The sequence below is a fragment of the Salvia hispanica genome, chromosome 6 (genome assembly GCF_023119035.1).
Source record: "Salvia hispanica cultivar TCC Black 2014 chromosome 6, UniMelb_Shisp_WGS_1.0, whole genome shotgun sequence".
Classification (NCBI taxonomy): Eukaryota; Viridiplantae; Streptophyta; class Magnoliopsida; order Lamiales; family Lamiaceae; genus Salvia; species Salvia hispanica.
This window is the reverse complement of record NC_062970.1, coordinates 45,624,496-45,637,289: the sequence shown is the minus strand read 5'-3', so window position 1 is coordinate 45,637,289 and position 12,794 is coordinate 45,624,496. Positions and strand designations below refer to the sequence as shown.

General features: G+C 36.7%; 3 protein-coding genes across 3 annotated transcripts; all 3 read right to left on the bottom strand.

Moving 5' to 3' along the window:
• Positions 1 to 1,643: 1,643 nt before the first annotated feature.
• Positions 1,644 to 4,284, bottom strand: LOC125191818 (cytochrome P450 72A225-like). Its single transcript, XM_048089237.1, has 4 exons — positions 4,011 to 4,284; positions 3,181 to 3,395; positions 2,399 to 3,019; positions 1,644 to 2,113 (listed from the first exon to the last, which is right to left on the bottom strand). Exons 1-4 carry the CDS (start codon positions 4,282 to 4,284, stop codon positions 1,688 to 1,690), a joined length of 1,536 nt encoding a protein of 511 aa, XP_047945194.1. The 3' UTR covers positions 1,644 to 1,687.
• Positions 4,285 to 6,593: 2,309 nt separating this feature from the next.
• Positions 6,594 to 8,400, bottom strand: LOC125195514 (cytochrome P450 72A225-like). The gene is made up of 4 exons (XM_048093653.1): positions 8,367 to 8,400; positions 8,115 to 8,290; positions 7,343 to 7,963; positions 6,594 to 7,057 (listed from the first exon to the last, which is right to left on the bottom strand). The coding sequence occupies exons 1-4, from the start codon at positions 8,398 to 8,400 to the stop codon at positions 6,632 to 6,634; spliced, it is 1,257 nt and encodes a 418-aa protein (XP_047949610.1). The 3' UTR covers positions 6,594 to 6,631.
• Positions 8,401 to 9,413: 1,013 nt separating this feature from the next.
• Positions 9,414 to 12,507, bottom strand: LOC125196731 (cytochrome P450 CYP72A219-like). Its single transcript, XM_048095344.1, has 5 exons — positions 12,231 to 12,507; positions 11,531 to 11,748; positions 11,217 to 11,461; positions 10,030 to 10,399; positions 9,414 to 9,946 (listed from the first exon to the last, which is right to left on the bottom strand). The coding sequence occupies exons 1-5, from the start codon at positions 12,505 to 12,507 to the stop codon at positions 9,527 to 9,529; spliced, it is 1,530 nt and encodes a 509-aa protein (XP_047951301.1). The 3' UTR covers positions 9,414 to 9,526.
• Between the last annotated feature and the right edge of the window lie 287 nt (positions 12,508 to 12,794).

Sequence of the window (12,794 nt, the reverse complement as noted above, 5' to 3'; positions counted from 1 at the left end):
AGTCATATGATACGCCACATACCTACTTTCAGATACCATAAAATTATGACCATTCAATATTTTGGCTATTAAATCTCGGCTATTAAACATCCTATGCAAAGACATGAGCCTTTGAAGAGGAAAAAAACCACACATCATAATGGAGTTCTCCACAAATTTTATGGTTGGCGATGACGAACTTGACAGAGTTGTGAGAATCAAACAAATAAATTGGGACATTATTTCACGGACTAAGGGAGTAAGTGTAAATAAAGTACTATGGAGTAAGTGTAAATAAAGTACTACAGAGATTTTGTATGTGAGAATTATTTATGTATCGGATTTACAAGATAACGGAAGTAGTGAATTCAAGTGCATGATTCAATTAATTGTGAAAAACAAACTAAGCAATATTGATTATAATTCCAGATCTGTTTCTGATCCGTAATTTCCGTTGTGTATCATAAGGCCCATGCTAATATATAATCGAATTTGTATAGTACTAAATAATTGTGGAATCAATTTAAAAAAATATACATATCAAATTGGGGTTTAAAATTAGATTTTCATTACAAAACAATAAACGGTTGACCGACAGTTGACACTTCTTCTTTTGGGCCATAAATTATAGCAGCCCAAATAATGAAATTGTTTTAAATGGCAGCCCATTTCAAACAATTTACGGTAGTTTATTTATTAATTAAAAATAAATCATCATTAATTTTGAATTAGTTTAAAATTCTGAGTTCGCATTTAATTAAAAAATAAACTTTTCATCAGATTAGTGATTTTATATTTTAGTATTATTTGTTTTCCTATGTAATAAGCATTGATTAAAAAACTACAGAACAAGTATTGATTACGAATCTAGATCTTGTTTTGCCTTCATTTTCAGATGCAAAACACCATTATTATACTAAATTAGAGTAAGTAGTTATAGTTTGGTAAGAAACTAAGAATCAAGTGCTCTCCATGTTGATGCTGAAGACTAATGAACGTATGAGGAGCATGTGCCTCAATCAAATAAAAATGAAGTTGACTATAAGTCATCAATCAACCAAGAATATTCATAATACAAACTCTATTTTGGTAGAGTATTTAGAAAATAACCCTCGCATCTTATTCAAAGTATGCACAACAATTAATGTCGTTTTAGGCTTAAAAAATTCTGTTAAGTTGATAATAAGCCATGCCACGCGCCATTTTGTGCACCATAGGAATATATTAATATTACAGGGTTGGTAAATATGCTATACTAAATTTGAAATATTATTAAAAATTTTGGATATCAATTCAGTAAACAATTATACTTCAACTAAGAATTAAACTTTTGAAAATTAATTTATAATGCTCTAACTCATGCGAAAAAAATACTCCCTCCGTCCGCCATTAAATGACTCAATTTTCCTTTTTCGTGCGGGCAATTTATAGACCATCAGATCTCTAAAAATTCATATAGTTATAAATTAGTTGTAGTTAGAAATTAAGGAGTGAGTGCCATTGAACACACCACTATACTTCTATGTATTAAACAAAATAAATTTTATTTCAAGGTCAAAGATCACACAAACTTCTCACAAGTTTTTACAGCAACTTGTGATTATTACAACTTCATTTTTTCTGATAAAATAAATGCATACAAGCACACAAGCACACCGTACTATAAGAAAACACACAAAACAAAATAAAAAAAGTATAAAAAAATCAATTAAAGTTTGGTAAGAATCAAATGTGCTCCAAATTGAGGCTGGAGAGTGATGAGCGCATGAGGAGCATGCGAATACGACGGCGAAAGCTTGAACGAATAATTCTGCAGAATCAACACCATCGCCATCTTCACTTCCAACATCGCGAAGTTCTGCCCGATACAAACCCTAGGCCCCGACCCGAAGGGTATGAACTTAGGCTGACCCTGTGTGGCCTTGGACACGCCTTCAGCGAACCTCTCAGGTTTGAAGCTGGTGGCGTCGTCCCCCCACAGCTTCTTGTCATGGTGCACTGCTAGCACGGGAAGCACTAGCTGCACTCCGGCTGGTATACGATACTTTCCAAAGTTAGCCTCGCTGTGCGTAAACCTAGTGAGCGTTGTGGGCGGTGAATACACCCTCAGACACTCGTTCAGGATCATGTTCATCTGCAGGAACATACACGTGTTGTTAAGTAAAAATGAAGTGGGACATTTAATAAGGGACAGACTAAAATGCAAAACTGAGATACATAATGGGGAACGAAGGGAGTAGACTCTTTCCATTTTAGTTAAGTAAAAGATATTAAGAGAAAATATGACTGTGATATTGTTAGTAGTGAATAGATCCCCGTTTAAAAGAGAAATTTATCACAAATAAAAGGTGATTAATTTTTATGGATGACCTAAAATATCAAAACATGAGTATTTGTGCACATAAAAAGTTGTACTTACAACTTTGAGGTGGTTTAGCTCTTGATATTCCGGTTTCCGTTTCCCGAAAACTTGCAAAACCTCATCCCTGGCGCGGGCTTGCCAATCCTCGTGCTTGCTCAGAAGGATCATTGTCCATACCAGCATAGACGCAGAAGTCTCCTGACCGGCAAAGTAGAAAACCTTGCATTCCTCCATCACATCCTCCATCGTCATTCCGGATGCATTTCCATGTTCTCTTATCTCCTTTGCATTGGATTCCAATAATATACCCAACAAGTCACCCGAGCTCGGTTCACCGGCCTCCATCGCCTTCATCCTCTTGTTGATGATCCTGAGCACCCGTGACTCGACCTCCGCCACAACCTCCTTCATCTTTCGGTTGTTCTTGGTGGGCAACCATCCCGGGACGGGCATGTGGCGGCCCGCTTCGATGATGAGCTCCACTTGCTTCCTCTGGAGCTGAAAGATCTCCGTCCCTTCCTCGTAGCTACTCCCGAACGCAGTTCTTGAAATCACGTCGCTCGTCATGGTCTGAAGATGAGGCCACACGTCGACTTCACATGATCCGCCATCTGGCACGATCGCATCCCATTTCTTCAGCATGTCAACCGTGCTGACGTGGAAAGCCGGAACCATATGCTGTTGCATCAAAGGTTGAACTAGTTATGTTTTTTAGTATAACAGTAAAAACGATTTTGTAATTAAACCGGACCGGACAATGCGCTGATTCGCGGTTGAAATGGTCGAACCGGGTGGTGATTGAATTTTATTTTCATTCAAAGTTTCATGTATATGTATACCTTTAATTTCTCAACGTGGAAGGCGGGATTGATCAACTTTCTATGTTTGGCCCATTTTTCTTTCTCGTACGTTGCGAGTCCTTTGAACATTTTCGCAACTGGATTACCGGAAGGCTTCAAGTAAACATTGTTTTTCGAAAAAATCTCTCTTATGATCTCGGGATCCGTGATGCTTATCGAAGGCCTCGGACCGAACCAAATGAAGTTATTTTCACCTGAAAATTGTAACCATTTAGAAATATTTCCGGGTTACAACTCACACACACTAGATGACTTGAATCCCCGACCTAATTGTTGAATAATCTTTAGTGCATACAATAGAAGCAATACCTTTAGAGAGAGATTTCGGAAAAAAGGGATTGAATTTGCAAGCCTTTCAGAATTCGGGATTAAATTAGCAGAATATGAGATTGAGGCATGCGTATTTTTCAGAATGAAGCATTTATCACAAATCATATAAGTTCCTAATATTGAGTAAAAAATCGATATTCATGATTCATCAAACTTATATAGTGAGTGAGAAACTGATATGTTTTATGACGTGAATTGAATTTAATATATTCATGAACTGATAATGTTTTGTGTTCTAACTTAGTAAAGGATTAATAATCCATATTGCATGCATTAAGTGGTGGAAACACTTGAAGTGTTCAAGGGTGGGTCCCATAGAGTTCTCAAAATCTCATGCAAAATGTTAAGCAAAGCGCGTTAATAATCCGAATCACCTAAAAAATATATTTTCGAATAAATGTAGAAAACATAGCCCCAAGCTAGCACACAATTTTTTTTTATTTTTTTTGCATTGAATGAGAAGTAATTAGTGTATATACCATATTTTTTGGTAGCGTGATGGTAAATGGAAGTAGCTCTAGGCTGAATATCATTGGTGAACTCCATGGGTTTGGACAAGGCTTCTCCAGTGATCCTTCCTATCTCTTTGAAATCTCCATAATAAAGCTTGTAAGAATTTCCCTTGAAGCCCTGCTGACGTAGGATTTTTTCGAGTTTTTTGGGGGTAAACCACACCCAATCCAAAAATTTCCATAGATATATCAGAGCTACAGCAGCAATAGAAATAGTGGCTGACAAGATGAAAGCATCCATTGTTGTGATAGTTTAGTTTTTGATTTGGTGTGGAAGATATGAGAGGGATGGCTTATTTATACACTATGATATGGATAAAATAGTGCATGTGGTATATTAGTTTATAAAATATTTAGATGGATTTCTTGGAAAAATATTTATAGCACATGGATTAATGTTTAACTTATAGTATTTACAACTTGTAAACTGGCTGCTGTCTCTCAAGATAATAACAAAATAAATATGGTATTTTTTTGGCAAAAACTAAACATTCATACGAGCCCTTATTATTGAACATTGGCTGCCACGTACATGACCCCAATAATAAGTGTTATACCTTCGCAATTTGAAGCATTTTTTTTTATAAATGCCTCCCACTTACATTTTCTTTCAAAAATTTCAACCTTTTCGAATAAGATTGGTTTGTGGATTGGTCGAGGTTTCATTAGTTTATAGGTTCATATTGGTGCCTTTCTTTGAAAATAATATAATAACATAGATCGATGCATGCTTAATTAGGAATATAATAAATAAAGTTATATTGAAAAGTTAATAGTCAAAAGAGTCTTCTATTCAAAAAGGGACATGAGCTTTAGAGGAGGAAAACATCCACACATCATAATGCAGTTCTCCACAAATTTTATGGTAGGCAACGACGAACTTGACAGAGTTGTGAGAATCAAACAAATAAAATGGGACATTATTTCCCGGACCGAGACTGAGGGAGTAAGTACATAAAGTACTACAAAGATTTTGTATTTGGGAATTATTTATGTGTCGGATTTACAAGATAACAAAAGTAGTGAATTCAAGTGCATGGTTTGATTAATTGTGAAAAAAAACTATGCAATAGATTATAATTCCAGATCTGTTTCTGATCCGTAATTTCCGTTGTGTATCATAAAGCCCATGCTGATTTATAATCGAATAGTACTAAATAATTGTGGAATCAATTTTAAGAATTAAAAAAAAATCAAATTGAGTTTTAAAATTAGATTTCATTAAAAACCCATAAACGGTCGACCGACGGTTGCAAAATCTCGATGAAGAATAGCAGCCCAAATACTGGCCATAAATTATAGCAGCTGGACTTTTATTTCCTTCCTCAAATGCTAGGCTGCCGTCTTTTAATGAAATTGTTTTAAATGGCAGCCCATTGTAGTCTGTTTTGTTTTAAATGAGAGCTCATTTAAAAAAAATTACTCCCTCCGTCGTCCAAGAGAAGATGTCACACTTGGAAAATAACACGGGATTTTAGGAGATGTTATTTTGTGTGTTAAGTGGTGAGAGAAAATATACTTTTATAATTGATGTGAGAAGGAACTTTTTCCAGAAAAGGAAATGTGACATCTTTTACGGGACAAACTAAAAAGGAAAATGTGACATATTTTGTGGGACGGAGGGAGTACATAACTTACATATAATGCAAGTATAGTAAATAAAAAACAAAATTACACGTAACAATTTATATATCCTCAGATCTCTAAAAATCCTATGGTCATAAATTAACTATAGTTAGCAATTACTCTCATCGTCCCTGAAATTTTGTCACATTGTTCTATTTCCGTTCGTCCCACAAAATTTGTCACATTTCAATTTTTACCAGTTTTGGTAGTGGATCCCATATTCCATTAACTTATTCTCCCTCACATTTTATTATAAAATTACTCCCCTGTCCCAGATAGTTTGTCTCACTTTGACCAGTAAGGATCACCTGCAACTTTTCCTTCAACATCTCCTACTCCACACTCACAAACATAAGTGGTGAATCCCACCATCATATTTTATGTTTGTGAGGGGGGTAGGAGATGTTGTAAGAAAAGTTGCAGGTGATCCTCACCGCACTTTGACTGGGCACGAATTTTAAGAAATGTAATGAAAAGTGAGTGAAATGTGAGTCCTACTTTTGTTTATTAGTTTTATAATAACATATGAGTTAGTGGAATATGAGGTCTACTACTAAAAATGGTAAAAAGTGAAATGGGACAAACTATGTAGGACAGACCAAAATGGAAAAATGGACAAACTATCTGGGACGGAGGGAGTAATACTTCAAAGTAGGACCCACATCCTACCAATTTTTTCAACTCACTTTTCATTATATTTCTTAAAATACGTGATCAAACTGTGACAAAATTTAAGGTACAGAGAGAGTATAAAGGGTAAATTAACGATTGACCACAGCTCTATACATGTATCAAACAAAATAAATTTTATTTCAAGTTCAAGATAACACAAACTTCACACAAGTTTTCACAAAAACTTGTGATTATTACAACTTCATTTTTTCTGATAAAATAATGCACACAAGCACACCGTACTATAAGAAAACACACAAAACAAAATAAAAAAAGTATAAAAAAATCAATTAAAGTTTGGTAAGAATCAAATGTGCTCCAAATTGAGGCTGGAGAGTGATGAGCGCATGAGGAGCATGCGAATACGACGGCGAAAGCTTGAACGAATAATTCTGCAGAATCAACACCATCGCCATCTTCACTTCCAACATCGCGAAGTTCTGCCCGATACAAACCCTAGGCCCCGACCCGAAGGGTATGAACTTAGGCTGACCCTGTGTGGCCTTGGACACGCCTTCAGCGAACCTCTCAGGTTTGAAGCTGGTGGCGTCGTCCCCCCACAGCTTCTTGTCATGGTGCACTGCTAGCACGGGAAGCACTAGCTGCACTCCGGCTGGTATACGATACTTTCCAAAGTTAGCCTCGTTGTGCGTAAACCTAGTGAGCGTTGTGGGCGGTGAATACACCCTCAGACACTCGTTCAGGATCATGTTCATCTGCAGGAACATACACGTGTTGTTAAGTAAAAATGAAGTGGGACATTTAATAAGGGACAGACTAAAATGCAAAACTGAGATACATAATGGGGAACGAAGGGAGTAGACTCTTTCCATTTTAGTTAAGTAAAAGATATTAAGAGAAAATATGACTGTGATATTGTTAGTAGTGAATAGATCCCCGTTTAAAAGAGAAATTTATCACAAATAAAAGGTGATTAATTTTTATGGATGACCTAAAATATCAAAACATGAGTATTTGTGCACATAAAAAGTTGTACTTACAACTTTGAGGTGGTTTAGCTCTTGATATTCCGGTTTCCGTTTCCCGAAAACTTGCAAAACCTCATCCCTGGCGCGGGCTTGCCAATCCTCGTGCTTGCTCAGAAGGATCATTGTCCATACCAGCATAGACGCAGAAGTCTCCTGACCGGCAAAGTAGAAAACCTTGCATTCCTCCATCACATCCTCCATCGTCATTCCGGATGCATTTCCATGTTCTCTTATCTCCTTTGCATTGGATTCCAATAATATACCCAACAAGTCACCCGAGCTCGGTTCACCGGCCTCCATCGCCTTCATCCTCTTGTTGATGATCCTGAGCACCCGTGACTCGACCTCCGCCACAACCTCCTTCATCTTTCGGTTGTTCTTGGTGGGCAACCATCCCGGGACGGGCATGTGGCGGCCCGCTTCGATGATGAGCTCCACTTGCTTCCTCTGGAGCTGAAAGATCTCCGTCCCTTCCTCGTAGCTACTCCCGAACGCAGTTCTTGAAATCACGTCGCTCGTCATGGTCTGAAGATGAGGCCACACGTCGACTTCACACGATCCGCCATCTGGCACAATCGCATCCCATTTCTTCAGCATGTCAACCGTGCTGACGTGGAAAGCCGGAACCATATGCTGTTGCATCAAAGGTTGAACTAGTTATGTTTTTAAGTATAACAGTAAAAACGATTTTGTAATTAAACCGGACCGGACAATGCGCTGATTCGCGGTTAAATTGGTTGAACCGGCTGGTTATTTTCATTGAAAATTCCATGTATATGTATACCTTTAATTTCTCAACGTGGAAGGCGGGATTGATCAACTTTCTATGTTTGGCCCATTTTTCTTTCTCGTACGTTGCGAGTCCTTTGAACATTTTTGCAACTGGATTACCGGAAGGCTTCAAGTAAACATTGTTTTTCGAAAAAATCTCTCTTATGATCTCGGGATCGGTGATGCTTACTGATAAAATATTTAGATGGGTTTCTTGGAAAAATAATTCTAGCACATGGATTAATGTTTAACTTATAGTATTTACAACTTGTAGCTGGCTGCTGTCTCCCATAGATCATAGGATAATATCAAAATAAATATGGTATTTTTTGGCCAAAAATAAAAATTCATACGAGCCCTTATTTTTGAACATGGGCTGCCACACATGACCCCAATAAGATGTTTAAGTGTGATGAAATTTCTTTTTCATTCATATAATAAATCATTGTGAAAATATTTCATACTATAAATAAAAATACGAAAATCACTGTTTAGAATTTTAAGCTCAAAATTTGAAATACATATATAGATCAGCTTACTGTAACAAATTTATACGTCCATGATATTAAACACAAGTTTTGTCAAGATTTTGTGTTAATACTTGTGTAGAAAGCTAGAAATATTGTTTTCATAAAAATAATTTTTTAATTGCAGAATAATAATCCGGTTATATATTCCCAATTTGAAGCATTTTTTTTATAAATGCCTGCCTTACATTTTCTTTAAAAAATTTCATCCTTTTCGAAAAAGATTGGTTTTTGGATTGGTCGAGGTTTCATTAGTTTATAGGTTCATATTGGTGCCTTTCTTTGAAAAGAATATAATAACATAGATCGATGCATGCTTAATTAGGAATATAATAAATAAAGTTATATTGAAAAGTTAATAGTCAAAAGAGTCTTCCATTCAAAAAGGGACATCACGAATGGGTCATAAATTATAGCAGCTGGGCTGTCCCTTTTGAAACTTCTTCTTTTGGCCCAATAATCATAGCAGCCCAATGGGCTGTATAATTATAAAAAAGCCGTGTGAAATTACTTTTAATTAATGGGCCATTGGGCTGCCATATAAAACTATTAATTAGACTAATGAAATTAATTAATTAATTATGATTAGACTTTAATTACTTAAATCTACAAGCGAAAATAAGCTCATGACCTAGGTTATATACTCAAGAGAATACAACATACTGAACAATATAAAATAAATTAAATTGTGATTTTTCTATATTTAAATTAAGTAAAGAGGTGGCAGTGAGATAATAAGTAAGATATAGTTAAAATGTTGTTGGCTGTTAATTTTTTTATGGAATCGTTAAATATTGACCAAAATATATTGTTTCAGACCATAAGGTATCACACAACAATAATAACTTTTTCGCGAAGAATGATCTTCGGAGAAAGAGCTCATGACACAAGTTTTTGTCTAACGTTCTAATTTCGTAAGAATCAAGTGCGCGCCATGTTGAGGTTGCAGGGTGATGAGCATACGAGGCGCATGCGAGTAAGAAGGCGACAACTGGAACGAATAACGCTGCAGAATCATCGCGATCGCCATCTTAGCTTCCAACATAGCGAAGTTCTTTCCAATGCATATCCTCGGGCCCCACCCGAAGGGAAAATACGCCCCATTTGGCACGCCATCCCCAAACCTCTCCGGCTTGAACTCCTTCGCATCATCGCCCCATATTCTGCGGTCCTGATGCAATATAATCAACGGAAACATAAACTCCACTCCGGCCGGAAGCCTCACCTTCCTCCCCACCGTGATCTCCTCTTGAACGCAACGAGTTATCATCGCTGCCGGTGGATACAGCCTTAGCACCTCGTGCAAGATCATGCTCACCTACAAATGATTAACAAATTACAAACCCTAATTTAGATCCAATAAACCCTAATTTGAATATTTTTTTTTTTCAAACAACTTACAATTTTGAGGTTGTTTAGTTGTTTATAGTCTGGTTTGCCTCTCCCGAAGGCTTGAAGAACCTCGTCTCTTGCACGGGCTTGCCAATCGTCGTGGTTGCTTAAAAGGATCATTGTCCATGCCAGCAGGATCGCAGTGGTATCCTGGCCGGCAAAGTAGAAGAGTTTGCACTCTTCTATGACTTCGTCGATGCTCATTCCGAACTCTTTTCCTTGTTGTTTTATTTCGTTTGAATTGGATTGCAATAGTAATCCCAATAAGTCATGGTGATCCTCTTCTCCGGATTTTCTTTTGTTGATGATTGCTAGCACTAATGATTCGATTTCCTTCATATTTTGTTTCATCTTCCTATTTCCTTTAGTGGGTAAAAACCTGCAGAAATTTATATGCAAGTAGAAGAGAGTTTGGGTAAGTTAATTAAAATGAAAAAACAATAACATAGTTAATTCTCAATTGTGATAATCAATTGAAATTTTCTTTCCTACTTCTTCTGATCTTTAATGTGGTGTTCGGTTTCCTAGATAAAATAGTACTAAGATACAATCTAGGATGAAGTTGTGAGATTATTTTAGTTAGAGGGTGTTGGCTATATATAACTAATTATCACATGATTATCTATCTAGGATTGAACCGAACACATTACATATTTAATCCCAATATACAATCTTGCAAACCGACCACCCCCTAAAAATACTACCTTCGTCCTTGAAAAATAGAAAATAGTCTTCGATACATTATTCTCTCTTACTTTACTTTTTCTCCACTTTAACTATTTATTACTCCCTGCACAATGCAAGGCCAATTTTTACCGGACATGAATTTTAAGAAATATAGTAGAAAGTGAGTAGAAAATATTAGTGAAAGGTGGGTCGTACTTTTATATGGAGTAGTAGTTTTATATTGAAATGTGAGTGAAGTGAAGTTAATGGAATGTGGGGTCAATTACAAAAGTAGTGAAAGAAACAAATATGACATTTATCGGTGGACGGACGAAAATGGCAAAATGAGACACTTATTGATGGACAGAGGGAGTATCATTGTTCCAAAATGACAGTGAAAATGAAGTGTGTCAGAGGGAGTATTATTTATTAAAATTTGATTTATAGTAAAATGAGACGCATGTGCACCCCGTGTAAAATGAGACGCACCCCGTTAAAGATGCCCTTATATACACACATGCATGCATCACCTGTATCCCGGGATGTGGATAGATCGATCCTCTCCCACGGTACGCTTCGTTTGCTCGCTTTGCAGACGCGATATCTTCCTCCCTTCCTCGTAGCTACTCCCGAACGCAGTTCTTGAAATCACATCACTCGTCATTGTCTGAAGATGAGGCCACACATCCACTTCACGACCTCCTTCATTTCCCACAATCTCATCCCATTTGCTCAACATTTCACCACAGCTCAAGTAGAAAGATGGAACCATATGCTGCTTAATTGCATCAAACAAAATCAAAAACACAAACAATTTCAAACAAAATTAATTCATGCACACTACCTTCAATTTGTCGACATGGAACGCCGGATTAATGAGCTTTCGGTGCTTGCTCCATTTGTCGGCCTCAAGCGAGGCCAACCCTCTTGCAATCAGTCGTTTAACCGGTCTGCCATGAGGCTTCGGAAAAACATAATTCTTCGACATGATCTCTCGAAATATCTCAGGATCGGATATTAAGACTACGGGTCTTGGCCCAATCCAGACAAAGCAATTCTCACCTACACACCAAAACAATCTTAAAACTATTCAAAGATATGAGACTATAAAGCTAAGCCATTTGCATTTTCACTCAAACCTCACATCATACAACAATACCTCAAACTTAGACTTCATTTTGTACCTCAAATTAAACCACACCTCATTTTTTAATTATTCTCTAATTCTATAATATTTTTATTTTCGTTATTTTAAATTAAGAACAACTAAAAGTTCCTACATAACTATAACTTCTACTTACTTTAAATTCATGAAATTAGATTTTAGAGAGTTGTCAAAAATGAAGATGAACTGTAAATGTTTGATTTCGTTTGGTGTTGTATTTATAGAAAAAAAACTAAATTAATTATAAAAGTATAGTAATTTATCAATTTGAAAAAAAAGGTTAACACAACCACTAGCGGGGCTGGGGCCAGACCGCAACTCACAACCTCTTTGCATGCGTTGCTAATGCTCTTAGACGAGAAGAAAGTGAAGTGCATACCGTATTTTTGTAAAGCTTTGTGGTAGAAGGGACTGACTCTAGGAAAAATATCATTGGAGAAGTTGATGGGTATGGACAGGGCTTCTCTCGTAGCCGCCTTCATTTCTGCTAAGTCTCCATGGAAAAGATTGTAAGAATTTCCATGGAAACCTTGCTGTCTCAGGAATTTCTCCAGCTTCTTTGGCCTAATCCATATCCAATTCAAGAATTTGGAGGTGACATATACTAGAGCAAGAATTGCACAAGAGATTGCCAATGAACATGTGAAATCACCCATTGCTAGTTTTGTCAATGAAAGAGTAGTGACATTATTCCATAGATATGGCAATATTTATAAGGGAAAGATTAGTGCGAGGATGTTGAGATATTCATTTGTGAGTTGTCTCACGTTGAACGTGAAGTTAAAACAAAAAAAAGGTGATACTCGTGTTGGATCCAAGCAGGCCAATCACATTCTCCCACACTAAAAAGTGGAGTACTAAGAAAGAAAGCTTTTACTTTGTTGTCTAGTTTAGTGGTCTTTTTCATGAGTTATGTTTTCTTTTGTTCATAAGATTTGTGATT

Coding starts and splice junctions, on each gene's coding strand:
- LOC125191818 (XM_048089237.1), bottom strand. CDS start 4,284: ATGGATGCTTTCATCTTGTCAGCCACTATTTCTATTGCTGCTGTAGCT. Junction 3,396..4,010: donor TCACGCTACCAAAAAATATG/GTATATACACTA, acceptor TACAATTTTCAG/GTGAAAATAACTTCATTTGG. Junction 2,114..2,398: donor AGCTAAACCACCTCAAAGTT/GTAAGTACAACT, acceptor ATGTTCCTGCAG/ATGAACATGATCCTGAACGA.
- LOC125195514 (XM_048093653.1), bottom strand. CDS start 8,400: ATGATCTATGGGAGACAGCAGCCAGCTACAAGTT. Junction 8,291..8,366: donor ACAGCAGCCAGCTACAAGTT/GTAAATACTATA, acceptor ATATTTTATCAG/TAAGCATCACCGATCCCGAG. Junction 7,058..7,342: donor AGCTAAACCACCTCAAAGTT/GTAAGTACAACT, acceptor ATGTTCCTGCAG/ATGAACATGATCCTGAACGA.
- LOC125196731 (XM_048095344.1), bottom strand. CDS start 12,507: ATGGGTGATTTCACATGTTCATTGGCAATCTCTTGTGCAATTCTTGCT. Junction 11,749..12,230: donor CAAAGCTTTACAAAAATACG/GTATGCACTTCA, acceptor TTTGGTGTGTAG/GTGAGAATTGCTTTGTCTGG. Junction 11,462..11,530: donor TCCATGTCGACAAATTGAAG/GTAGTGTGCATG, acceptor GCAATTAAGCAG/CATATGGTTCCATCTTTCTA.